This window comes from Alosa alosa, chromosome 18 (genome assembly GCF_017589495.1).
Source record: "Alosa alosa isolate M-15738 ecotype Scorff River chromosome 18, AALO_Geno_1.1, whole genome shotgun sequence".
NCBI lineage: Eukaryota > Metazoa > Chordata > Actinopteri > Clupeiformes > Clupeidae > Alosa > Alosa alosa.
The window spans coordinates 1659269-1684496 of record NC_063206.1 but is presented as its reverse complement, the minus strand read 5'-3'; the positions used below and the strand labels follow the sequence as shown (position 1 = coordinate 1684496).

The 25228-nt window shown below is 46.8% G+C and overlaps 1 protein-coding gene across 1 annotated transcript; it reads left to right on the top strand.

Annotated features, from left to right (window-relative positions):
- Positions 1 to 5995: 5995 nt before the first annotated feature.
- On the top strand, positions 5996 to 24116 carry znf318 (zinc finger protein 318). Its single transcript, XM_048270228.1, has 12 exons — positions 5996 to 6494; positions 6701 to 6816; positions 7012 to 7654; positions 11012 to 11856; positions 12962 to 13021; positions 13530 to 14026; positions 14192 to 14395; positions 15959 to 15996; positions 18699 to 18920; positions 19100 to 19196; positions 20120 to 20238; positions 20329 to 24116. The coding sequence occupies exons 1-12, from the start codon at positions 6213 to 6215 to the stop codon at positions 23311 to 23313; spliced, it is 6108 nt and encodes a 2035-aa protein (XP_048126185.1). The 5' UTR covers positions 5996 to 6212; the 3' UTR covers positions 23314 to 24116.
- The last annotated feature ends 1112 nt before the right edge of the window (positions 24117 to 25228 follow it).

The window sequence follows — 25228 nt, the reverse complement described above, 5'->3', positions numbered from 1 at the left end:
TAATGTAATTATGAAGGTGAGATGTGAGAGTTTAGCATAATGTAATTATGAAGGTGAGATGTGATGTAATTATGAAGGTGAGATGTGAGAGTAGCATAATGTAATTATGAAGGTAAGATGTGAGTTTAGCAGAATGTAATTATGAAGGTGAGATGTGAGTTTAGCATAATGTAATTATGAAGGTGAGATGTGAGTTTAGCAGAATGTAATTATGAAGGTAAGATGTGAGAGTAGCATAATGTAATTATGAAGGTGAGATGTGAGAGTAGCATAATGTAATTATGAAGGTGAGATGTGAGTTTAGCAGAATGTAATTATGAAGGTAAGATGTGAGAGTAGCATAATGTAATTATGAAGGTGAGATGTGAGAGTAGCATAATGTAATTATGAAGGTGAGATGTGAGTTTAGCATAATGTAATTATGAAGGTGAGATGTGAGTTTAGCATAATGTAATTATGAAGGTGAGATGTGAGTTTAGCAGAATGTAATTATGAAGGTGAGATGTGAGTTTAGCAGAATGTAATTATGAAGGTAAGATGTGAGTTTAGCAGAATGTAATTATGAAGGTGAGATGTGAGAGTAGCATAATGTAATTATGAAGGTGAGATGTGAGTTTAGCAGAATGTAATTATGAAGGTAAGATGTGAGAGTAGCATAATGTAATTATGAAGGTGAGATGTGAGAGTAGCATAATGTAATTATGAAGGTGAGATGTGAGTTTAGCATAATGTAATTATGAAGGTGAGATGTGAGTTTAGCATAATGTAATTATGAAGGTGAGATGTGAGTTTAGCATAATGTAGTGAGTTCAGCATAATGTAATTATGAAGGTGAGATGTGAGTTTAGCATAATGTAATTATGAAGGTGAGATGTGAGTTTAGCATAATGTAATTATGAAGGTGAGATGTGATGTAATTATGAAGGTGAGATGTGAGTTTAGCATAATGTAATTATGAAGGTGAGATGTGAGTGTTTAGCAGAATGTAATTATGAAGGTGAGATGTGATGTAATTATGAAGGTGAGATGTGAGTTTAGCATAATGTAATTATGAAGGTGAGATGTGATGTAATTATGAAGGTGAGATGTGAGTTTAGCATAATGTAATTATGAAGGTAAGATGTGATGTAATTATGAAGGTGAGATGTGAGTTTAGCATAATGTAATTATGAAGGTGAGATGTGAGTTTAGCATAATGTAATTATGAAGGTGAGATGTGATGTAATTATGAAGGTGAGATGTGATGTAATTATGAAGGTAAGATGTGAGTTTAGCATAATGTAATTATGAAGGTGAGATGTGAGAGTAGCATAATGTAATTATGAAGGTGAGATGTGAGTTTAGCATAATGTAATTATGAAGGTAAGATGTGATGTAATTATGAAGGTGAGATGTGAGTTTAGCATAATGTAATTATGAAGGTAAGATGTGATGTAATTATGAAGGTGAGATGTGAGTTTAGCATAATGTAATTATGAAGGTAAGATGTGATGTAATTATGAAGGTGAGATGTGAGTTTAGCATAATGTAATTATGAAGGTGAGATGTGATGTAATTATGAAGGTGAGATGTGAGTTTAGCATAATGTAATTATGAAGGTGAGATGTGATGTAATTATGAAGGTGAGATGTGATGTAATTATGAAGGTGAGATGTGAGTTTAGCATAATGTAATTATGAAGGTGAGATGTGATGTAATTATGAAGGTGAGATGTGAGAGTAGCATAATGTAATTATGAAGGTGAGATGTGAGTTTAGCATAATGTAATTATGAAGGTGAGATGTGAGAGTTTAGCATAATGTAATTATGAAGGTGAGATGTGAGTTTAGCATAATGTAATTATGAAGGTGAGATGTGAGAGTTTAGCATAATGTAATTATGAAGGTGAGATGTGAGTTTAGCATAATGTAATTATGAAGGTGAGATGTGAGAGTTTAGCATAATGTAATTATGAAGGTGAGATGTGAGTTTAGCATAATGTAATTATGAAGGTAAGATGTGAGTTTAGCATAATGTAATTATGAAGGTAAGATGTGAGTTTAGCATTGTAAGATGTGAGTGTTCTAGCTTGATTTAGTTCAGTTCCATTTGAATGTTATTTCTCTGTATTGAAATGAACTTCTGTTGAACAAGTTTACAACTGAAGCGTGAGATGTCTTTGTATGATGTTAAAGTCATGGATCTCTCCACCAGCCCTTGCCCTGCAACTGAGAGAACATTTTCCCTTGGGTATTGCTGCCCACTAGTGGATGCCGAGTGGTGGTGCAGAGTCATCTCCTGAAGAGGTCTGTTAACACAAACATTAGTTATTCCTTCCTTTCCAATAATAAAAAAAATACTTTAGTGCCATTCTCAGATTAATGTCACTTGTCAGACGACTCATCCACTGGTACCAGCTTACACCCCAGACTGTTTTAACATTTTCACTGGTACCCTGTGGTACCAACTTACGGCCTGCACTAACTCAGACGGGACTGGCCCGATCCAGACATGCTAATATCATCCACATGCAAAGAAGTGACATATACACAAAAACCCAGAAGAGCTTCTGAGCACCATCAAAAGAAATCTGACTGCATACACAACATCTTCCCCAGTGCGATTCCTGTTAAGATTCTTCAAGAGGCAATTAAGGCAAATGATAACATGACATGATAACTAAGTGACAGATAACTGCAAAGCACATGGAAATATGAATAGGAGACATCTCAGTTCATGGTTATAATAATAATAATAATCTCAGTTCATGGTGCACACCAGAGTCTTTGTTTGGGTATGTTCCCTTCGAGGGAACAAACAAAAAAGCAACAGCAGGAATTAATATTTTTCTTTAATGCCATATCAATAAGCAAAAAGCGTAACCTAGGCCTACTCAATATTTCGTGAGAGAGAATTTTGAAGGCCTGAAGGACATGGACATGAAAACTGGCTCTGCTTGAACACTCTCTGATTTACATTGTGAAAATATATTTCAAATTTATATATATATATATATATATATATATATATATATATATATATATATATACAGAGGTGGAAAGTAACGAAATACATTTACTCACGTTACTGTATTGAGTAGTTTTTCTGTGTATTTTGTATTTTTTAAGTAGTTTATAAAATCGGTATTTTAAATTTTACTTGATTACTTTTTGAGTGAAGTATTGTACTTCGCTACATCAAAAATCCCATCCGTTACTTGAGTAAAAAAAAGTTAAGACTAACGAAAACAGAAAAGAAATCGAGCCCTAAACCACTAGCCTAGTGATAATGATCAGCATGTAGCCTACAACAGGACATGAATCAAGCTGACGCCATGCAGTCTTTCTGAAAGTGATGGAGATGGAGCTGGATCACGAGATGCATCAGATTAGCCTAACCTATGAAAGTGTATTTTCCGCTTTTCCAATGGGTTGTCTCAGTTCGTTTTAGCACCAATGATTGCGGAGATATTCAAGCAAACACCATTGGATTTCGTGTTTTGACGTTTGTGCTCACCTTTCTTTGGAAAGAAGTTTATTAGCAGTTGTTTCCCCTCATTTGGATGTCTCTCTTTTTCCTGTTTTGGCCTTTGTTTTTAGTAACCTGACTTGGCTTTCTTGGAGAAAGACATTGCACCAGCAGCACAACAATTAGCGGTCCACTACTAGCGATGCTCAACTAAATAAACAAAAAAGATAGACTACCTTATGAATCGTGCAGGCCGGACTAAACCATTTAGCTCTTTAGCAAGGGAGAGTGAGAGTGACCTTAGACAGTTTTCACTATGTTTTGTATACAAAATCCAGTCAGTCAAACTTTACATTTCGTCTGACATTCATTTTACATTTAATTTGGGGAGTTAAAATATTCAGGTAAAATAAATATATGGTGGAAATAAGTATTGAGCGGCTTAATTTTTTTTCAGTAATTAGCCTAAACTTCCAGTGAGTCTATTCGAAATTTTCACCACTCATTATATTAACACACATATAAAAAATCCAAACATAAGAGTTTTGTGTATTAAAGTGGAATGACACAGGGAAAAAGTATTGAACGTGCCTACTGAAATTTCTTTAATACTTTGTGGAAAAGCCTTTGTTTGTAAAGACAGCTTCAAGACATTTCCTGTATGACAAAAAACGATTCGCAGTATCAGGTGTGATTTTGGTCCATTGTTCTAAACAGATTCCAGGGGTCCCTCTTGTGAATCCTGATCTTTAGTTCCAGATTACTTCCAGAACTGTTTAATTGAATTTAATTGAATCGGCTGCCTTCAAGTCTTTCTGGAGCTTTCTCCGAGTGGTCCTTGGCTTTTGGAATTGACTGACTCCCTGGTCAGAAATATTGCGAGGAGATCCTGTGCCGGTTGATGATGCAGTGATGTTTCTTCCACTTGGAGATAATGGCTCCCGTGCTGCTTACTGGAAGATTCTGAAGTTTTGAAATGCATCTGTAACCAGTTTTATTGATATGTTTTGCAACAATAAGGTTGCAAAGGTCTTGGGAGAGCTTTTGCTTTTATCCATCATGAAATGTTTCTTGTGTGACACCTTGGTAATGAAAAACCTTTTATAGCCCATCAATATGTAAGCTACTAACCAAGCTTATATTAATTTAGCAGATAGAAAGGATAACTACTCTAACTACGCATACAGATTCCAGCTCGTTCCTTCCCTTTCCTTGCCTTAGTGCTTTTTCTTAGCGTGTTCAATACTTTTTCCCTGTGTTATTCCACTTCATTACACATGACTCTACTTATGGAGTTGTTTGGATTTTTATGTGTGGATTACCTGAGTTATTACTAATGCCTGATGAAAATGTTGTGCCCCCTGTATTCCACTTTTCAAGGGCCCTCTCCTCTATTGGGGTCCTATACTTCCCACTTTCCCCCCTAGTTTGACGCCCTTTAATCTGCTGAACCTTCTGCTCATTTCCAAATATAAAAAAAACTCTCTGCAACTCAACATTGGCCTGCCTGCCTCAGCTGCCTGTGAGGGGCTTTTCAGTTGTGCTGGATTACTGTTCACTGCAAAGCGACCCAAGGATGAGTGCAACTAACTTTGAAAATCAACTACTGCTCAAACTTAAAGAACTTAAAGGAGGTGATTTTTCACATAGATCTCCATTTCTCAACATCCTTATCAGGCAAGTACCTCCACTCGGCGGCCATATTGCAACACTTTTTGGGCACTTATCGTGCATCTATTTCGGCAGAAATGCGTGTGCGTAAGGCTTCCGCGACACCAATCTTGCTCCAGCAGCGAGATCACAACAGATGATTGGCACGATGTCTTCACAGCACACCACATGATTGGCTCAATGTATTTTACAACACACCACATGATTGGCTCAACGTATTCACATGTCAACGTTTTGCCGCGGAAGGGTTGTGATATGTGTAGACAACTGCCATATTGGCGTTACAAACTAACCCCATGCATTACTATGGAGGATTTTTTGAGTGCTGTGTCTCCTCATTAGAAAGTCTCTGGTAAAACTGGTTGTTCTGGTACCCCAAAAAAAAAAAAAAAAAGTAAGTAACTTTTACTTAAAGTACATTTTAAATGAACTACTTTTACTTTTACTTGAGTACATTTTCAGATCGGTATTTTAACTTGTACTTGAGTAATATTTTATCAAGGTATTGGTACTTTTACTTGAGTACAATATTTTCATACTTTTTCCACCTCTGTATATATATATATATATATATATATATATATATATTTTTGGTGTTTTTTTTTGTCCCGTAACTGAAGTTATTTTTTGTAGCCTGCGGGTGTAACTATATCTAACTGTAGGCTACTGCAGAACGAGTGCAGAACGCACAATGCAGATCGAAACCAATCTGTGTGGTAGTTGTATTTTCATCAAAAGTGTACTTTTTTTCAAACGAATAAAAGTGAATCATTGAGAGTCCATTTCAGTAAATGGAAAGGTCCGGATAAGCCCCCACATAAGATGAAGATCGGAAGATTAATGGAACGGACCTTGCGGGAAAACGTCATTTCCGACTAGACGGAGTTCAGCGGATATCCTCATAGACCAATCATAATACAAAATCCACACGGTAAAATTCTTCGTGATGTAGGCCTATTACAGCCTAGAACGCGAATATTGCAATAGATAATTTTGCAAAAGTCAGAAGAATACACGTAAAGTTGCAAGTTCCTGTGCTAATGCTGAGCAGTTAACAGGAAGGTACAAACAACTTTTTGATACGGTGAGTCAGGATGTATCGTGGCAGACCTCCATTCCGAGGTCCACCGCCGTCTCATGGCCCGGATCCCCGAGGTGCGCATCCAAGTCATGGGCACTCTGGACCAGACCGACCCTACTCCCGCCCGTCCTATCGAGACGACAGAGACAGAGGTCGGAACGGATATAACAATTATCGCGACCATCCAGACTCTTATCACCGATCTCCGCCGCACCGAAGGTATTCGCCTGGGTCAGGAAGAGGACCTGCAGACGATTGGGGTGGTGGGCCCCCTCCAAGAGATCATTACAATCAGGTAATTGCAACATTAGCTGCAATGGTCGTATGTGCCAACTGTAGATGGTAGTTATCGTATTTACCGTTGAATAAACTACTTTACCAAATATTCAAATCAATTAGCATTAGTCAGTAAACACTGACTAGCTTTGTTTTTAATAGCATCGCTATGTACCATTAGAGGACTCATTGACATCACTATTTATGCACTTTTGTCCAATCCAGCGTCGCACACCGTCTCCTCCCCGTGGTGGTCTCCCAGTTGACCACAGTCTTGTTATCACGGTGGGCAACGACCTGACAGCGCCTCCCGGCTCCCGTGGCCCCGACCCTTATGTCAGGTATGATTTACAAGCGAAAAGTTTAATGTGATTGTTATTGTGTTATTTGCTGTTTATTAGTTCACTGTGCAGTTGAATTGATTTTAGATTTAATTTAAACGATGCACTCAGATGTAAGAGAATAATACAATCACATACTGTAAAGAAGCTGTAGTCTCTTTGTTTTAATGAAATGGTATTTTACATTTCTTCCAGAGATTACCATGCAGGGGATCCCCTGTACAAGCCTCCGAGAGGCTCCAGCTACGATCGGCCAGACGACCGGGGGGCGAGGCGGCGTAGCTCCAGTAGGGGGCGCAGCCGTTCTCCTGACCGAAGCCGAGCTCGCAGCCGCGTACGTAGTCGTAGCCGCTCTGCGGATCGCAACCGAGGCCGCAGCAAGAGCCGTGCCCGCAGCAAGAGCCGTGCCCGCAGCAAGAGTCGAGCCCGCAGCAAGAGCCGCGTGCGCAGTAGGAGTCGGAGTCGGAGCAGAGGGCGCAGTCAAGCGCGCAGCCGAGCGCAGAGCAGGGCACGCAGTCGAGCACGCAGCAAGAGCCGTCCCCTTAGCAGGAGTCGATCTCGGAGCAGAGGCCGCAGCCACAGCCGGGGCAGAAGCCGGAGCAGGAGCCGGAGTCGAGGACGCAGTCGTGCTCGGAGCCGGGCGAGGACCAGGAGCCGCAGCAGGAGCAGGAGCAGGAGCAGCAGCGCTGGGTCTCACAGACGCAAGCCAGACGACTTCCAGGAGCTGGAGCGTGCGCGCAGACGCAAGGAGCTGGAGGACATCATGAACATGCCCACCAAGTCCATCCTGAAGAGACGCATGGACTCCTCAGAGACCGACTCCCCCTTAGTTACGCAGGTAGGACCACAGAATGCCCAGTCTGTCAGCAGCTGACGTCTGCAGACCTTCCCATAGTTGTGCTGAGAGAATGTTCAGGTACCAGTGAGGAACCTGCAAATCACATTGGTTACAAGTCTTTTTATTTCTACTGTAGACTCAGAGCAATGCCATGTGCCATGTGTGTACACTGTTGGCGTGGCATTATGGATCGATATATGCAGATCTCTGCTGCACTCATCACACTTGTCCCTTAAAGGCACGGTTAAACAAATGAGTTTTTAAAGGCAGTGGTTCTCAAATGGGGGTACGCGTACCCCTCGGGGTATGTGAAGGCACTCCAGGGGGTATGTGAGATTTTAATCCTTAGAACCCGATTGACGCAAAGTCCGTAAAAAAACACACCCTTTCTTCTCTGTTACATTGCTCCGCAACTGTTCAAGTATGTCGATCTTTCTGGCTTATAAAAACAGATGAAGTGACTGCAAAATAATAACGTCATGTACAAAAACCAACGCTGCACACCCATTACTCTTGTTTGTATTACTCGCGAACCTGTGATCGCAGATATGCCACGCATGTCGGATGAAAGAGGAGACACAGAGCTATCATTTGATACCAAGTACATCTTTCTGGGTTATAAAACAGACGAAGTGACAGCAAAATAATAACTTCATATAGCTCGACTTACCTCACGTTTTTGTGGCAAAGCATGTATATACTCCAACGCTGTTGTGTGTTTCTCTATGGCAAATAATGTTCATTAGCAAATTCCTGCATGGCATCCAATTCAAGGCTCACATTGCATCCCAATTTGTTCGACCAAGAAACACCTTTTTTGCCTTTACTGTGTTCATGGCAATGCAGTAAAAAGTTGTAGAGAATCATAAGTGCAGACACTAGAAACACACTGGCTAACATGCAAACTCGGGTCAGATCAGTTCTGTCACAGATATGGAGCGCAGAAAGGTCATTTTTAATCACTAAATAAAAAAAATGGCATTTATTTCTGTAAGGCACACACCACATACGTCTGTAAATTGCTCAGCCCCAGAGAATCCCTCCACCATTGCAATGATATTGCCAGATTCAGGACAGTCTGCCCTACACACACATGAAATGTAGAGCTATGACCTTGCTGTGGTGAGATACATGTCAAAATATAAGAATGTTTATAATACGCTTTTTATATTTTAATTCTTTAAAAATCGAAATAAAATCAATGCTAGTACTTATACATAAAAAAATAAAATATACATATTTTTAAAAAAGTAGAATCCATGCAAAAATACTTTAAAAACAATTATTTAATACATATTTTAGGAAAATGTAAGTTCATAAAATTATTATAATTAAAACATTTTATATTTCAGTAGGCTATTCAATTTCATTATTCTAAAAACCCAGAGTCACTCCCATACCAGGATGGTTCGACCCAACCTGTCACATGCCACCCGCCATCACCTGTCAATCACTGTCAAAACTCAAACGATGGAGTCGTGGTTGAAGTGTACAGTATAGCGGTAATTCTTGTGCGCTGGTTAGGGGGCACTTGGCTGAAAAAATATTTCACAGGGGGTACATCACTGAAAAAAAGTTGAGAACCACTGCTTTAACCCTTAGAACCCGATTGACGCAAAGTGCGTCAAAAAACACAGCCTTTCTTCTCTGTTACATTGATCCGGAACTGTTCATCGCAGCGAGATGAAACCTTTATTGCATGACAGAGCAGGAGTGGGGCTTTCCAATCGAGACTACACACTTGTCTGTACGATCAAGTATGAAAAAAAAAAAAAAATCATGAAATTAAATCAAATTGCATCATATTAACAGTCTATACTTCTCTGCGCTCACCTGCACACCTATTACTCTCGCTTTGAATTACTCGCGAACCTCGGATCGTGATCGATATGGCAAGCATATCAGATGAAAGAGGGGGCACAGGGCTATCCATTGGTACCATGTTTATCGATCCTTCTGGCTTATAGAAACAGACGAAGTGACTGCAAAATAATAACGCCATGTACACAAACCAACGCTGCACACCCATTACCTCGCTTTGAATTACTCAAGGACCCGCTGATCGGATAGATATGCCACGCATGTCAGATGAAAGAGGAGACTCAGAGCTATCATTTGATACCAAGTACATCCTTCTGGGTTATACAACAGACGAAGTGACAGCAAAATAAAACTTCATATAGCTGGACTTACCCCACGTTTTTGTCTGTGCTAAGGCAAAGCATGTTCATAATCTGGTTTTGAGATCCTAGCAAATTCCTGCATGGCATCCAATTCAAGGCTCACATCCCAATTTGTTCAACAAAGAAACACCTTTTTGCCTTTACTTTGTTCATGGCAATGCAGTAAAAAGTTGAGAATCTTTATGAGTGCATACACATAGGCACGCAGGCTAACACGCAACCTCGGGTCAAGTCAGGTCATATCAGTTCGTGTCACAGATATGGAGCGCAGAAAGGTCATTTTTCATCACTAAATAAAAAATGGCATTTATTTCCGTAAATCACACAGCACATATTTCTGTAAATTGCTCAGCCCCAGAGTATCCCTCCAACATGGCAATTATATTGCCCGATTCAGGACAGTCTGCCCTACGCACACATGAAATGCATGTAGAGCTGTGAGCTTGCTGTGGTGAGATATGTCTAAATATAAGAATTTTTATAATATACTTTTTATATTTTAATTCTTTAAAAATAAAAATAAAATCAATGCTAGTATTAATACATGAAATGATTCTGATCTGGATAGCCTAGACTCTCCTGAAAAAAACAATATATAATATGTGTGTGTGGCACTTACAATGACCAGAATAAATCCTTATGAATAAAGGTAGTGAAAATGCCCTAAAAACAGCTTAGGGTTCTAAGGGTTAAGGCACGGTTAAACAAATGTGTTCTTAAAGGCACGGTTAAACAAATGTGTTCTTAAAGGCACGGTTAAACAAATGAGTTCTTAAAGGCACGGTTAAGGCCTATTCACACCAAGAACGATAACGATAACTATAACCATAACGATAAAAGCGTTCACACTGAACAACGATAAACAAAGTCTCTCCTTGTGTTAATGAATGTGACGGTTAAAATTCAATGGGTTCTGATTGGCTATTTATCGTGATTAGCTTTTTATCGTTCTGAAAATCGCTCTGAAAGTGATCCCCAACGATATCTTTCTTCGTGTCGTTATCGTTATAGTTTATGTGTGAATGTCGTCATTCATATTAACGAGAACGATATTTATTCATAGCTATCGTTATCGTTATCATTCTTGGTGTGAATGGGCCTTAAGCAAATGCGTTCTGCTGGTTCTTCTGATTGTTCTTCTGAAATAACCCAACTCCACTGTTCCCTCTTCCAGAACTGTGATTCTCCACGAGACCCGGACCACATCCTGGCGGCCATCACGTCGTCCGGTCTGGACCCCGCCCTGCTGATGTCCGTGCTGGGGGAGCTGAAGGACGGCCCCCCTCTCGCCAACGCCGCCGCGTTCGAGGACATGCTGACGCGGCTCCAGCCAGCAGGGGGCGACGGGTTTGCGGGCGAGTCGGGCGATGGCGGCGGCGAGGGCCTGAACAAGCTGCTGGGCCTCCTGGAGGACATGGCCAGCGCCAAGAGGGACGAGCGCCAGAAGACCCTTGCCGAGATCGAGGACGAGGAGAAGTTCCTGTATGGAGACGAAGAGGAAGAGGATGCGAAGGCTCGTCTGACGGCGATGGACATGTTTGCGGAGAGCAGGCCTGAGCCTCCTCAGCCCTACGGGGCCCCAAACCCGGCCATGGCGGCCCCCGTGTACCTGCAGAGCCGCAGTGAGGTCCTGGCGTCTCCGCCCTCCGCTCCTCCTCCTCCTCCTCACGCGCTCCACAGCCACTCCCAGCCCCGCGAGTCCCGGCGCCTCCAGCACAGCCCGTCTCCGGAGAGAAGGGACCAAGAGCGGAGAGAGCGGGCGCTCCCGGATGAGTACCCTCCGGGCGTGGGGCCGAACGACGCCAAGGACCGGCAGGAGGTGGAGGAGTACGAGAAGATCCAGGACCTGCTGAAGACCATCGGCCTGGACCTGGGAGTCACTGAGATCAGCAAGATGGCCACGCGCACCAAGGAGAGGCTGCAGGGCAGCAAGCCGCCCCCGCCCCGCCGGAGGTCGGCCGAGAGGTCGAAAGACCGCCCGGCCGGAGGGGCCGGCCGCAGCGGCAGCGGCAGCGAAGCGTCGCAGCGCAGCGTAGCGGCAGCGGCAGCGGCAGCGGCAGCCAGCGGCAGCGGCAGCGGCAGCGGCAGCGGCAGCGGCAGCGGCAGCGGCAGCGGCAGCGGCAGCGGCAGCGGCAGCGGCAGCGGCAGCGGCAGCGGCAGCGGCAGCGGCAGCGGCAGCGGCAGCGGCAGCGGCAGCGGCAGCGGCAGCGGCAGCGGCAGCGGCAGCGGCAGCGGCAGCGGCAGCGGCAGCGGCAGCGGCAGCGGCAGCGGCAGCGGCAGCGGCAGCGGCAGCGGCAGCGGCAGCGGCAGCGGCAGCGGCAGCGGCAGCGGCAGCGGCAGCGGCAGCGGCAGCGGCAGCGGCAGCGGCAGCGGCAGCGGCAGCGGCAGCGGCAGCGGCAGCGGCAGCGGCAGCGGCAGCGGCAGCGGCAGCGGCAGCGGCAGCGGCAGCGGCAGCGGCAGCGGCAGCGGCAGCGGCAGCGGCAGCGGCAGCGGCAGCGGCAGCGGCAGCGGCAGCGGCAGCGGCAGCGGCAGCGGCAGCGGCAGCGGCAGCGGCAGCGGCAGCGGCAGCGGCAGCGGCAGCGGCAGCGGCAGCGGCAGCGGCAGCGGCAGCGGCAGCGGCAGCGGCAGCGGCAGCGGCAGCGGCAGCGGCAGCGGCAGCGGCAGCGGCAGCGGCAGCGGCAGCGGCAGCGGCAGCGGCAGCGGCAGCGGCAGCGGCAGCGGCAGCGGCAGCGGCAGCGGCAGCGGCAGCGGCAGCGGCAGCGGCAGCGGCAGCGGCAGCGGCAGCGGCAGCGGCAGCGGCAGCGGCAGCGGCAGCGGCAGCGGCAGCGGCAGCGGCAGCGGCAGCGGCAGCGGCAGCGGCAGCGGCAGCGGCAGCGGCAGCGGCAGCGGCAGCGGCAGCGGCAGCGGCAGCGGCAGCGGCAGCGGCAGCGGCAGCGGCAGCGGCAGCGGCAGCGGCAGCGGCAGCGGCAGCGGCAGCGGCAGCGGCAGCGGCAGCGGCAGCGGCAGCGGCAGCGGCAGCGGCAGGGCAATTAAGCCGAGGCTGCAGGGCAGCCCGGTCCTCCGCACCGAGGGCCCCGAGTCGCAGCGGCAGCGGCAGCGGCAGCGGCAGCGGCAGCCGTAGCAGCAACAGCAGCAGCTCCAGCCGAAGCAGCAGGAGCTCCAGTCAAAGCTCAGGCAGCAGCAGGTGAGACTTGAGTAGATTTAATCCTGAAGTGTGACCATGAAGCCCGCCAATCAGAAGTGCTGTGCTTCTCATGCACTAGGCATGCCCGCCAATCAGAAGTGCTGTTCTTCTCATGCACTAGGCATGCCCACCAATCAGAAGTGCTGTTCTTCTCATGCACTAGGCATGCCCACCAATCAGAAGTCACCCAACTTAAAACAAAATATTGAACGAAAGCTTGACTTTCAAAAATTATATCGCACATCAACGTAATTGCCATATCTGTCAGAAAAGTCGTATTCAGATATTTTCCCCAAATCGTGCAACCCTAACAATGCCACTTCATAGAAGGAGATTCATATTCAGGTAGTTGCACAGGAACATGAATAAACATAATTCATAATCATATAGTTGCACAGGAACATTCATAATTCATAATCACTGCTCTATTTCCAGTGTGTTCTGGTTCCTTTTTCGTGGAGACGGTGTGTGTATGTTTATGTTTGTGGTGTTTGTTTGTTTTCTTTTGGCCCAGGAATAGTAACAGCTGGAGCCGCCGGCACAGGCCAGAACGCTCCCCTCCGTCGGAACGTCGCACTTCCCACGGCCGCTCCCAGGGCCGCAAGTCTCCGGCGCCGAAAGAGGAGCGCAGCCGTGGACGCCCCACCCCCGCTCCAGCCAAGAGCGCCACCTCCAGTCAGGCCCCGGAAACGCAGGCCCCACCGCCACCTCCTCCTCAGGCCATCCCGCGCCTCGGAGTGCACCAGGCCCACCCGGTGCCCGTCTACCCGCCCGCACAAGCCCATGCCATGCCCCATCCCAACTACCCCCCTCCGGGGTACGACCAGTACGGCAACTACGTGCCCTACATGGGGCAGGGCTGGCCCATGTACCCCCCTCCCCCCCTGGGCCCTGGCATGATGCCACCCCAGGGGGCATCACACGTGGAGTACAGCAGCCCCTACCTGAAGGTCATCGAGACGGTGCCAGCTGACGGCAACGATGCCAAGAAACAGGAGAAAAAACGTAAGTAACAGAGTCTGGAAACCAAAGTGAGAGTGATGTAATACAATATAATAACAACAATAATAATAATAATAATAATAATAATAATATGGTATAATATAAACAATATAAAATCAATAAGAAATCCACATAAAAGAGAGATGATCTGGCCACTTTGTTTGTCAGCTCTGAATATGGGGAGACCAGAGAGAGCCCGTGAGAAGGACCCGTCCAAAGACTTGTACAGCCAGGAGAAGGTGGAGGAGCAGAAGGAGAAGGTAGAAATAAACGGGAAAAAATCCCCAAAGATGGTGGAATCCTTATGCACTGTGCTTTATAGAGGACACCTGGGTTCTGCTGAATTCAGAGGATTATTTGACACTTCTCATTGTGCCTTGATGAGATGGATATTTGTGTGTGTGTGTGTGTGTGTGTGTGTGTGCCACCTCCACCTCCACCTCCACCTCCACCTCCACCTCCACCTCCACCTCCACCTCCACCTCCACCTCCACCTCCACCTCCACCTCCACCTCCACCTCCACCTCCACCTCCACCTCCACCTCCACCTCCACCTCCACCTCCACCTCCACCTCCACCTCCACCTCCACCTCCACCTCCACCTCCACCTCCACCTCCACCTCCACCTCCACCTCCACCTCCACCTCCACCTCCACCTCCACCTCCACCTCCACCTCCACCTCCACCTCCACCTCCACCTCCACCTCCACCTCCACCTCCACCTCCACCTCCACCTCCACCTCCACCTCCACCTCCACCTCCACCTCCACCTCCACCTCCACCTCCACCTCCACCTCCACCTCCACCTCCACCTCCACCTCCACCTCCACCTCCACCTCCACCTCCACCTCCACCTCCACCTCCACCTCCACCTCCACCTCCACCTCCACCTCCACCTCCACCTCCACCTCCACCTCCACCTCCACCTCCACCTCCACCTCCACCTCCACCTCCACCTCCACCTCCACCTCCACCTCCACCTCCACCTCCACCTCCACCTCCACCTCCACCTCCACCTCCACCTCCACCTCCACCTCCACCTCCACCTCCACCTCCACCTCCACCTCCACCTCCACCTCCACCTCCACCTCCACCTCCACCTCCACCTCCACCTCCACCTCCACCTCCACCTCCACCTCCACCTCCACCTCCACCTCCACCTCCACCTCCACCTCCACCTCCACCTCCACCTCCACCTCCACCTCCACCTCCACCTCCACCTCCACCTCCACCTCCACCTCCACCTCCACCTCCACCTCCACCTCCACCTCCACCTCCACCTCCACCTCCACCTCCACCTCCACCTCCACCTCCACCTCCACCTCCACCTCCACCTCCACCTCCACCTCCACCTCCACCTCCACCTCCACCTCCACCTCCACCTCCACCTCCACCTCCACCTCCACCTCCACCTCCACCTCCACCTCCACCTCCACCTCCACCTCCACCTCCACCTCCACCTCCACCTCCACCTCCACCTCCACCTCCACCTCCACCTCCACCTCCACCTCCACCTCCACCTCCACCTCCACCTCCACCTCCACCTCCACCTCCACCTCCACCTCCACCTCCACCTCCACCTCCACCTCCACCTCCACCTCCACCTCCACCTCCACCTCCACCTCCACCTCCACCTCCACCTCCACCTCCACCTCCACCTCCACCTCCACCTCCACCTCCACCTCCACCTCCACCTCCACCTCCACCTCCACCTCCACCTCCACCTCCACCTCCATCCTCCACCTCCACCTCCACCTCCACCTCCACCTCCACCTCCACCTCCACCTCCACCTCCACCTCCACCTCCACCTCCACCTCCACCTCCACCTCCACCTCCACCTCCACCTCCACCTCCACCTCCACCTCCACCTCCACCTCCACCTCCACCTCCACCTCCACCTCCACCTCCACCTCCACCTCCACCTCCAGCTCCCTCCACCTCCACCTCCACCTCCAGCGCCCCTGTCTCTAAGGTAGCAGCACTGCCACAGGGCAGAAGCATTCAACCATTCTGGTTGGAGTGTGTCACCTTTGCTGTGTGTGTGTGTGTGTGTGTGTGTGTGTGTGTGTGTGTGTGTGTGTGTGTGTGTGTGTGTTGTGTATTGTTTCCTTTCCAAGGTAGTGTTGTGGTAAGTTCTTTTTGGATCAGAGCTTAAATTTGAATTGTCATCTTCCTGATTTCCTTATTTTTACAAGTGTTTTACAAATGTAAATGTAACAGATTTGATACACAATCTAGACCAGCAGTTCCTGCAGATAGATTAGACAGACATTTAGCTAATTAGCTTTGTGAAACATTTAGCTCACAATAGCTTGGTGAAACATTTGAACAGGTTACAGATAAAGATTTGATGTACCTGAGGTTTCAGATGTTTATTCATTAAAATAAGCTAATTTTCTATACAACGCACATTTCCTATACAACATTTAATAACATTAGAGGAGTTGTAATATGTATGTTGGACATTATTCTCCAGATCATCATTGACAGTGTACGTAATACATAGTAATTTAGATCATTTCATGCCATTTTCTCTCCTATGGTATGGCCTGTGTGTGTGTGTGTGTGTGTGTGTGTGTGTTAGAGATGCGCGGATGGGCTATTATTTCAACCGTAACCGCATAGCAAAACTTATCATCCATCCGCACCAACGCGACCAATTTTCAAAACCGCACCTCGCCTCGCCATCCGCTGGTTGTTTTAATGTATATATGGTGATGCGCTTGATTGGTTCAACCGCCACCGCCTGAATTTAATTAAAATATTATATTTCTTCACGCCATCCGCCTCGATCTGGGGTTTAATCATGAGTCCAAGGGTTGTAAATCACAACCGCACATCTCTAGTGTGTGTGTGTGTGTGTGTGTGTGTGTGTGTGTGTGTGTCAGATCAAGCCATGCAGAAGGCTCTGACCTGTCCTGGAAGACCCTGAAATCAACACCGTAGCTTTTCACTCAACACAGACACATTTAGGGCACTAATTTGATCAATGGGCAACAGGGAAGTTCAGGCAACACGCTTACGTGAGCTATTTATCAAGTTGGCCAAATCATTTAGCTTCATTAGACTTCATCCAAAGGCCAAAGAGCAGACGTGGTAGAGTCAGTGGTAGCACATGGTAGAGTCAGTGGTAGCACATGGTAGAGTCAGTGGTAGCATATGGCTGCGATATGCCGCACGGTAGTTCGTTAAGTTTTACATTTACATCTATTCATTTAGTTTTAATTGTATTGCGCAACTCCATGTGCTTTACCCCGCTAGAAAACCGAGAATAGTGGATAATACTATAAGGGAGGCATGAGGGATAGAAAAAAAATAGAATAAATACAAATATTTTAAAAGGAATTTAACAAATACATCAGCAGGAGACACTTTGCTTCTCGTCAGATGTTGCCCCTTTGCCCGTTAATGAAATGAAAGCCTTTCATGTGGTTCTTTTCTTGTTCATCCTCTTCATTTTATCTGAGGCAGTGAAAGACCCTGACTGTGTTCCAATTCACATACTTACAATATTCAATACTGTACTTACAAAACCTCATATGAGTGCACAATATTCAATACTTACTGTACTTACAATACCTCATGTGAATGCACAAGTGGCTTACACTACCTCATGTGAGTGCACAAGTGGCTTGTAAGTGCAGAAGGATGTGTATTGGAACACAGCCCCAGGTTCTTTTGCATGAAGTGTGCATCCCTCCTACTCATTGTTCTGTGGTCTTTCCTGCACCATTGTGTCTTGTCTGTTCTGAGGAAACATTTTCAAGATCAAATATCATGTTATTAGACAGGCAGTGAAAATGTAAATTGCTGTTATCTGATTCCTGACACACAAAATGTGAAAACCTGGCTGCTTTTGCATGATGCCCTTTTTTCCGTTTTGAGAAAAGCAAATGAAAAAGCACAATTTAGATTCAGATCAAAATAAGTGATCAGAATTAATATGAAAGTGTAACTGTATATGAAACGTAGGCAAAGGACTGTTGTACGTTTGACTTAATAAGAGTAAATTGTTGATTGGGAAATAAAATTTCTAAGGGAATGATTAATGTGTTTGCGGGAGAAAGTCAATGTAGTAAGAAACAAATTGTCTGGTCGATCTGTTATCTGTGTTCAGTGAAATGCTAAAACAGTATTTTTGAACTGAGCACAGATGGCAGGTCCATCTAACCAAACAAATCTCAATTCGGGGATGATCAGAAACTGCACTTTTGATATTGGGCCAAACCCAAGAAATATCAAATTTCTGGAGCAATCTGCGGTGTAGGATTTAAAATGGCCCTTCGTATTCTCTAAAGCTAGTGGGAAACAGAACAGCTAATACCTGTGTAGATGTGCAAGCATAGGTCTGGTTGTCAAGGTTATTTAGCATTCTAAATTCTAAATGTATTAGCAATGAGCTTAAACAGTCCCAGTGCTTCCACTGTTGATTACTCCTCCCATGAATGGAACAAAGATGGACTGTATGGCAAAGGTAAGAATACTTAAGAACCCCCAAGTCATTTGGGGGATCAAGTTTAAGTGGAGTTTTTGCTTTGTTTATTTGAGTTGATTGATTTTGATTTAATGATCTGCTTTAGATTCTCTGGTTATGTAGCTTTTTGCCCCCTCATCATTCTGATGCTTTGTTCTGAGTGACTTCTCAGTAACTCAAATGTGTCCCTTCCTGCTCAGGCATCTACGTCAACTTCGAGAGCAACTACGGAGACTCCAAAGGCTCAATCGAGAGCAACTACGGAGACTCCGAAGGCTCAAGTCAGCACCCCTGCTCCCGTGAAAACTGTAGACCAATATGAGTACTATGACGCGGGGAACCACTGGTGCAAAAATTGTAACATCACATGCGGCGCCATGTTTGATTTTTTCACACACTTGCACAGCAAGTCACACAGAAAGGTTAGTTTATCTCAGCTTTCCATTTTTCATGTTCGATATTTCAGTCAAAGCAAAATATTCTTAAAATGCTAATCACCACCCTTCACTTTTCAGAGCTGCACTCCTGGGCCCTGAGGTTTGGTTTTAATATTGATTATGGTTTCTGTTTTTGACGAGAGTTGTTTTGTTTTCTCCGTCAGTCTCAAGACCCCTATGACCGGCCCTGGGCCCCCGACACATCCAGCGTCGAAAAGAAGAAACAAAGTGGCGTTGAGAAGATCACTAAGCCAGCCAAAGGTACTGGAAATGAGGCAGATAGGTAGCGACGTCCGTGTAAGTGAGTAGGTCGACATTTAAACTCCGTCGAGGCCTTGTGGATAAATTACCTGCATCCATCCGGCCAATGTCTTAATGTCAAAGATGCCTTCATAGGCCACCTGTAAAATAAATGCAAGTTAAATCCAAGTCGTCAAAAGTTGAAATACATGGCATTTATGTGACTTTCTCCGAACTGTTGATGATAACTTTTGAGTTATTCTGATTGCCTTACCTGCTCCGAAATCCTACCGTTAATTAGTGATGTAAGGGCTTAATGTGGTTCAACCCCTTTTGGAGGCCCAGAATAGTAGCAGTACATTACCGTAAAACTGTGGATACGTTTGTATTGGCAAATCAGCTGATTTAATAAAGTTTGCTAATTTAACCATGGGCAAAAGCAGTTTGCTGATTTAACCATGGGCAAAAGCAGTTTGCTGATTTAACCATGGGCAAAAGCAGTTTGCTAATTTACCCATGGGCAAAAGCAGTTTGCTAATTTAACCATGGGCAAAATCATTCTGCTAATTTACCCATGGGCAAAATCAGTTAACTAATTTACCCATGGCTAAGACCCTAAGGCAAACATTGCTGAGTCAGCTCAGTGCTCCCACATAGCTGTAGGACATGCATGATAACTGTTGACAGATCTGTTGACTTGTCCTGGTTGCACTTTGCCTGCCTTTTTGAATTACGGTCCTCAGTCTTAGTTAATAATTTATTGGCATAGCTGAATTTAAATTCTGTCGATGTGTTTTTACTGTGTCTGACGTACACCACTCGTCTTCTTGCAGTGTGGCGTACCCTCTCCATGGTAACACAGAAAGGGTAAATATTGATTAAAAAAATATATGTTCCTTTAAGCATAAATGTAACACCGATTCGTCATTCTTTTGCTCTCTTAGGCTCTGAGTTTTTGATGGCTGTGAGGGGATTTTACTGCCAGCTGTGCAAGGAGTTCTTCGGAGACCCAATCTGTGCTGAGGAGCATGTGACTAGCCATGCACATAATGAGAAATACAAGGTACAGAAATGACGTCACAAACGAATGTACATGGAGCTGTATGTGCTCCAACTGAGACTTGATGGTGTACTTTTTTCCCCTTTTTGCCAGCAACGGATGTACGAGAATCCACTGTATGAACAGCGTCGAAACTTGGACCGCCAGGCCGGAATGACCATAAGCTCGGAGTCCAAACACGCGGAACAGAAGCGCAAACAGGAGGCAGAGCATTCCCGCGAGGAGTTCCTGAAGCGCTCCAAACATGGCAAGGAGGAGGAACAACGTCCAACCAAGCAGCAGAAAGAAGAGGAGACCCCGACTACGAAACCACGATACGTACGCGAGGAGGTGAAGAAACCAGCGTACGATCCTGAGGACGAGGACGGCAAGTTCAAGAACAGCCGCAGGGAACAGAAAGAGGAGAAACCCAGATACAGTAAGAGGGAGGAAGAGGAGGATAGGCCCAAATATGGGCGCATGGAGGAAGAGGAGGACAGGCCCAAATATGGGCGGAGGGAGGAAGAGGAAGATAGGCCCAAATATGGGCGTATGGAGGAAGAGGAGGACAGACCAAAATACAGCAGAAGAGAGGAGGAAGAGGTGCGGCCCAAGTACATGAAGAAAGAGAAGGAGGAAGAGGAGAGGAAATCCAAATACAGCAAAAAGGAGGAGGGTGAAGGGCGGTCCAAGTACAGCCAGAGAGACGAGGAAGAGACGCGGTCCAAGTACAGCAGACGTGCAGAGGACGACAGCAGCAGAGGCAAACACAGCAAGCAGCAGCAGGACGAGGAGCAGCAGCGTAACAGGTACGCCCGCGAGGAAGACGAGCGAGCCTCGTACGGCAAAGCAGACGACCGGGGGAGGTACGGGCGAGCCGCGGAGAAAAGGTCCCGGTGCAGCCAGGAGGAGCCGGAGCGGAAGCCCAAGCACGGAAAGTGGGAGGACGAAGAGGACGAGGTGAAACCCAAGTGGACGAGAGAGGAGCGAGCGCCAGCTCCGAGGAAAGAGAGGGGTTACAGGAACAAACCGGAAAAGGGCGGGAAAAAAGAGGAAAAGCCAGAGGTCCTGGAAAAACCAGTAGAACCTCCGAAAGTGATGTGCGGTCCGAGTCCTGCCATGCTGGCGAAACTGCGCAAGAAGAACGAGGAGGCCAACAAAGGAGGCACATTCGGGAAGTTCACCTGGAAGAAGCCGCAGAAGTCCAAGCTGGAGAAGGAGGCCGAGCGAATGGCGGCTCAGTTCATCAAGGAGGATGAGGAGGCGGCGAAGGCGGCCGAGCAGGTTATGCTGATGGAGCCTGGCGCTGTAGTTGGTGGTGCTGGAGACGCAGAAGATGGTGAAGATGCGTTTGCCAGGTCGTTAGCCGCTGCCAAGACAATTGCCATCAAGCTGGCTGGGAAGACGGTCCTCCCCACTCCCGCTCCGTGGCAGTCCTTTGGCGTGTCCCCGTCTGCCATGGTGCTCCGCAAGTCGGCCGCCAACAACCCCTCGCCCGTGAACCCGGCTCTGGCAATGAAGCCAGTCTCGGTCACCCCGGTCAAAGCCCCGACTCCCACTCCCGCCAAAGAGGAAAAGAAGGACGCCGTGCTGTCCGCAGACGTGATCTCCAAAGCGTTTGGCGGACAGGAAGTCCAGCTGCCGCCCATCCACTCAACCCCTCCAGCCACCTCAGACCTCCAGCCTGCCATCGTTGCTGCACAGCAGAGCGCACCTGCTACAGCAGAACCAGCTCTGGCGCCAGAGCCACAACCGGGAGTGTGTGTGATGCGCATGGAGGCGGACGTGGCAGTGCCTGGCGTGTCCGAGTGCGAGCAGGCTCAGGCGGTGGTAGTGTGCCCCCCTCCCATGCTTCAGAAGCCACCTACCAACAAGAACCCTCCCAGATCCGTGAAGCCCAAGTCCAGCCTGGCAGCAGCCAAAGCTCAGGACCTCTTTGATATCTTCTACAGTGGAGGGTCACCCTTCGGCACCCCGACCTCCAGCACTGCCCCGAAACCAGCCCAGGTCTGCCCCAAAGCTGATGCAAAGGATGCCAAGAGTGTGGGCATCTCTCAGAGCAGTCTGGAGCCGTCTGTATCGATGAAGATGGAGAAACATACTCCAGTGGTCGTCATGGAGACTGTCCGTATGGAGACAGAGGAACCTATACAGGAAGCCGACATGGACCCTGTCCAATCAGAGGCAGTTGCTCCAGTCCAGGAAGTAGTCATGGACCCTGTCCATTCAGAGACAGTTGCTCCAGTCAAGGAAGTAGTCATGGACCCTGTCCATTCAGAGACAGTTGCTCCATACCAGGAAGTAACCATGGACCCTGTCCATTCAGAGACAGTTGCTCCAGTCAAGGAAGTAGTCATGGACCCTGTCCATTCAGAGACAGTTGCTCCATACCAGGAAGTAACCATGGACCCTGTCCATTCAGAGATAGTTGCTCCAGTCAAGGAAGTAGCCATGGACCCTGTCCATTCAGAGACAGTTGCTCCAGTCCAGGAAGTAGCCATGGACCCTGTCCATTCAGAGACAGTAGCTCCAGTCCAGGAAGTTACCCTGGACCCTGTCCAATCAGACACCTTGTCTCCTATCCAGGAAGTTACAATGGACCTTATCCAATCAGAGACAGTTTCTCCTATCCAGGAAGTATCCATGGACCATATCCAGTCAAAAGCTGTTGCTCTGATGCAGGAAGTGGCTATGGACCCTGTCCAGTCAGAGGCTGTGGACCCTGTCCAATCAGAGACAGTGGAGTCTGTCCAATCGGAGGCAGATGATCCTATCCAGCTGGTTGTCATTGACTCTGTCCAATTGGAGCCAGAGGACCCTATCCAGTTAAAGACAGGACACCCTCTCCCAGCAGTCGTCATGGAACCTATCCAGTTGGATTCTGATTCTGACGACTCCATCCCACACGCAGTCATGGATGCTGTCCACTCTGAGATAGACAACCCTATTGTCATAGAGACGGTTAGTCTGGAGCCAGACGACCCCAGTGCGGAGGACGCCATGGCGATAATCCTGGGCTCCGACAGCCCGCCGCCTGGCTCCTTCACCGAGCAGATCAACCTTGACACCTTTGAGTTCAACTTTGAGCCACCAGAATAAGACCTCCACTTAATGGAAAAGCTCTCCAGTGTCTCCACTGCTTTGATTTTAAAGGTGAACTTTGTAAAATACTTGTTTAAAAAAAAGTGTTTAGTTTTCTTTTTCCCTCTAGCTGGAATGTGTGCGCTTGATCAGCTGAAATTAAGACTTTGTTAAAGGGGGGAGTCTCCCCACAATGGTACTCGGCTTCCCGAGTTAGATCTCTTGATGGACGATGGACCTTCTAATTCTATGACGAGTGCCAGTTTCTCTCTGCACATGTCCTTTAGCCAGCTGACGTGGTCTGCATTAGTCCACCGTGTTCTGTGTAAACTGCCGAAATGTCTGTTTAAATTTGACCTGAAGGTAATGTGGAATATTATTTAAACATTATCCTTTACTGATGTTTCACATGTGTATGCATATTCAGGCTCTACAGCTAAAGAGTGTTCTTTTTTTTCATTCCTGCTGAGATGATTGAGAGACGTTCTTAAATACAGGTGCAAGGAACTCCCACGTTCCGAAGAGAACAAGGTATGGCAAGCTGATGATGTCACAAGGACCAAATGCCATGGTTACGATCTGATCGTTCATCTGCATCATAAAGAATCTGTTTCTTTCTTTACAGCGATGTCTGGATGCAAGGATGGGACTGTAATAGCCATTTGGTTTCTGTTGATGTTTTTGTAAAGATTTTTGATTTGAAGCCTGGTTCAGTTTCTCTGCCGGTGTTTAGAATGTTTATTGCCACATATAATCAAACGTCCTGCTTAAACTGTACCTGTTGTTGGAAAATGCTATTCAAATAAACACTTCAGACCACAGTGTTATTGGGTCATTATCAATTCAGAAGAAAACTCCTGTCTTCTCCAAACCATTTCTTTTGATGTTGCAAGACACTTTTGACAAGTCAAGCACTAAGCTTTAGAGTGTCAACTACATTATTAAAAAATATTTAATATTTACATTATTACAATAGATTAATATTTAAATTATTACAGTAGATTAAACCCTGGTATTTTTTTCATGACATATGCCCAGACTATGCAAGTATACACCAGCAGACTGCTGATAATGAATCATACCAACTCTTCAGATGAGTTATATATGAGTTGTATATTAAAATATATGCATAAAATATAGGTTTCTGAGCTTTTCACTTTGTCACTGATTTACAATCTGAGCCGTTATCAAAAGCACCTCCATTCTCACCAAATAGTTTTTTGTACCTTAAAATAATGTTTCCAAAATCGTTTCAGTGGTTCATCAACTTGTAACAGGGTGAACGGCACTTCTGCATTCGCTTTGCAGCCCTGTATTGGCTATAATCGCACTATGTAAGTTTGCCAGATCGGGTAGCGGATCTGTAGTTCGATGGAATGAGACATAAACTACTAATTTGACTTGCGTTTGATGTCGCAACACATCGTATTTTCATAAATCATGCAACATATTCTACCTTGTCTGTGGACATTGTTATTTGCAAAGCCGGTGCTGGATAAACAAATAGCGTGCGTGCGACAGAGGGAAAGTTCTTTGGTGTTGCTTTAATACCACAAAGTGGCAGGTAAGTTATCTGTAAGGATAAATGTGTTCAGAGTCCCTATATATGAACAACATTCATTGGTGGCACAGTGTCAACATGAGGCGCTGCAGAATCCACCTGTATTCAGAACTTATGCTCATGTGTCTTGTGTACCTTTAATACCATGCACTCCCCATGCACTCCCCATGCACTTCCCTCGCACTTCCCATGCACTCCCCATGCACTTCCCTCCTCTGCATCCCACCACTTTTTATTTTGACTTCACTTTGAGTATGTAAAACTTCTGATCGCTCACCCTCTGGTAGTAGTATTTGTTGTAGTAGTACTCATGCATCACTCTCACCCTGGTAGTAGTATTTGCTGTAGTACTCATGCACTCTCACCCTGGTA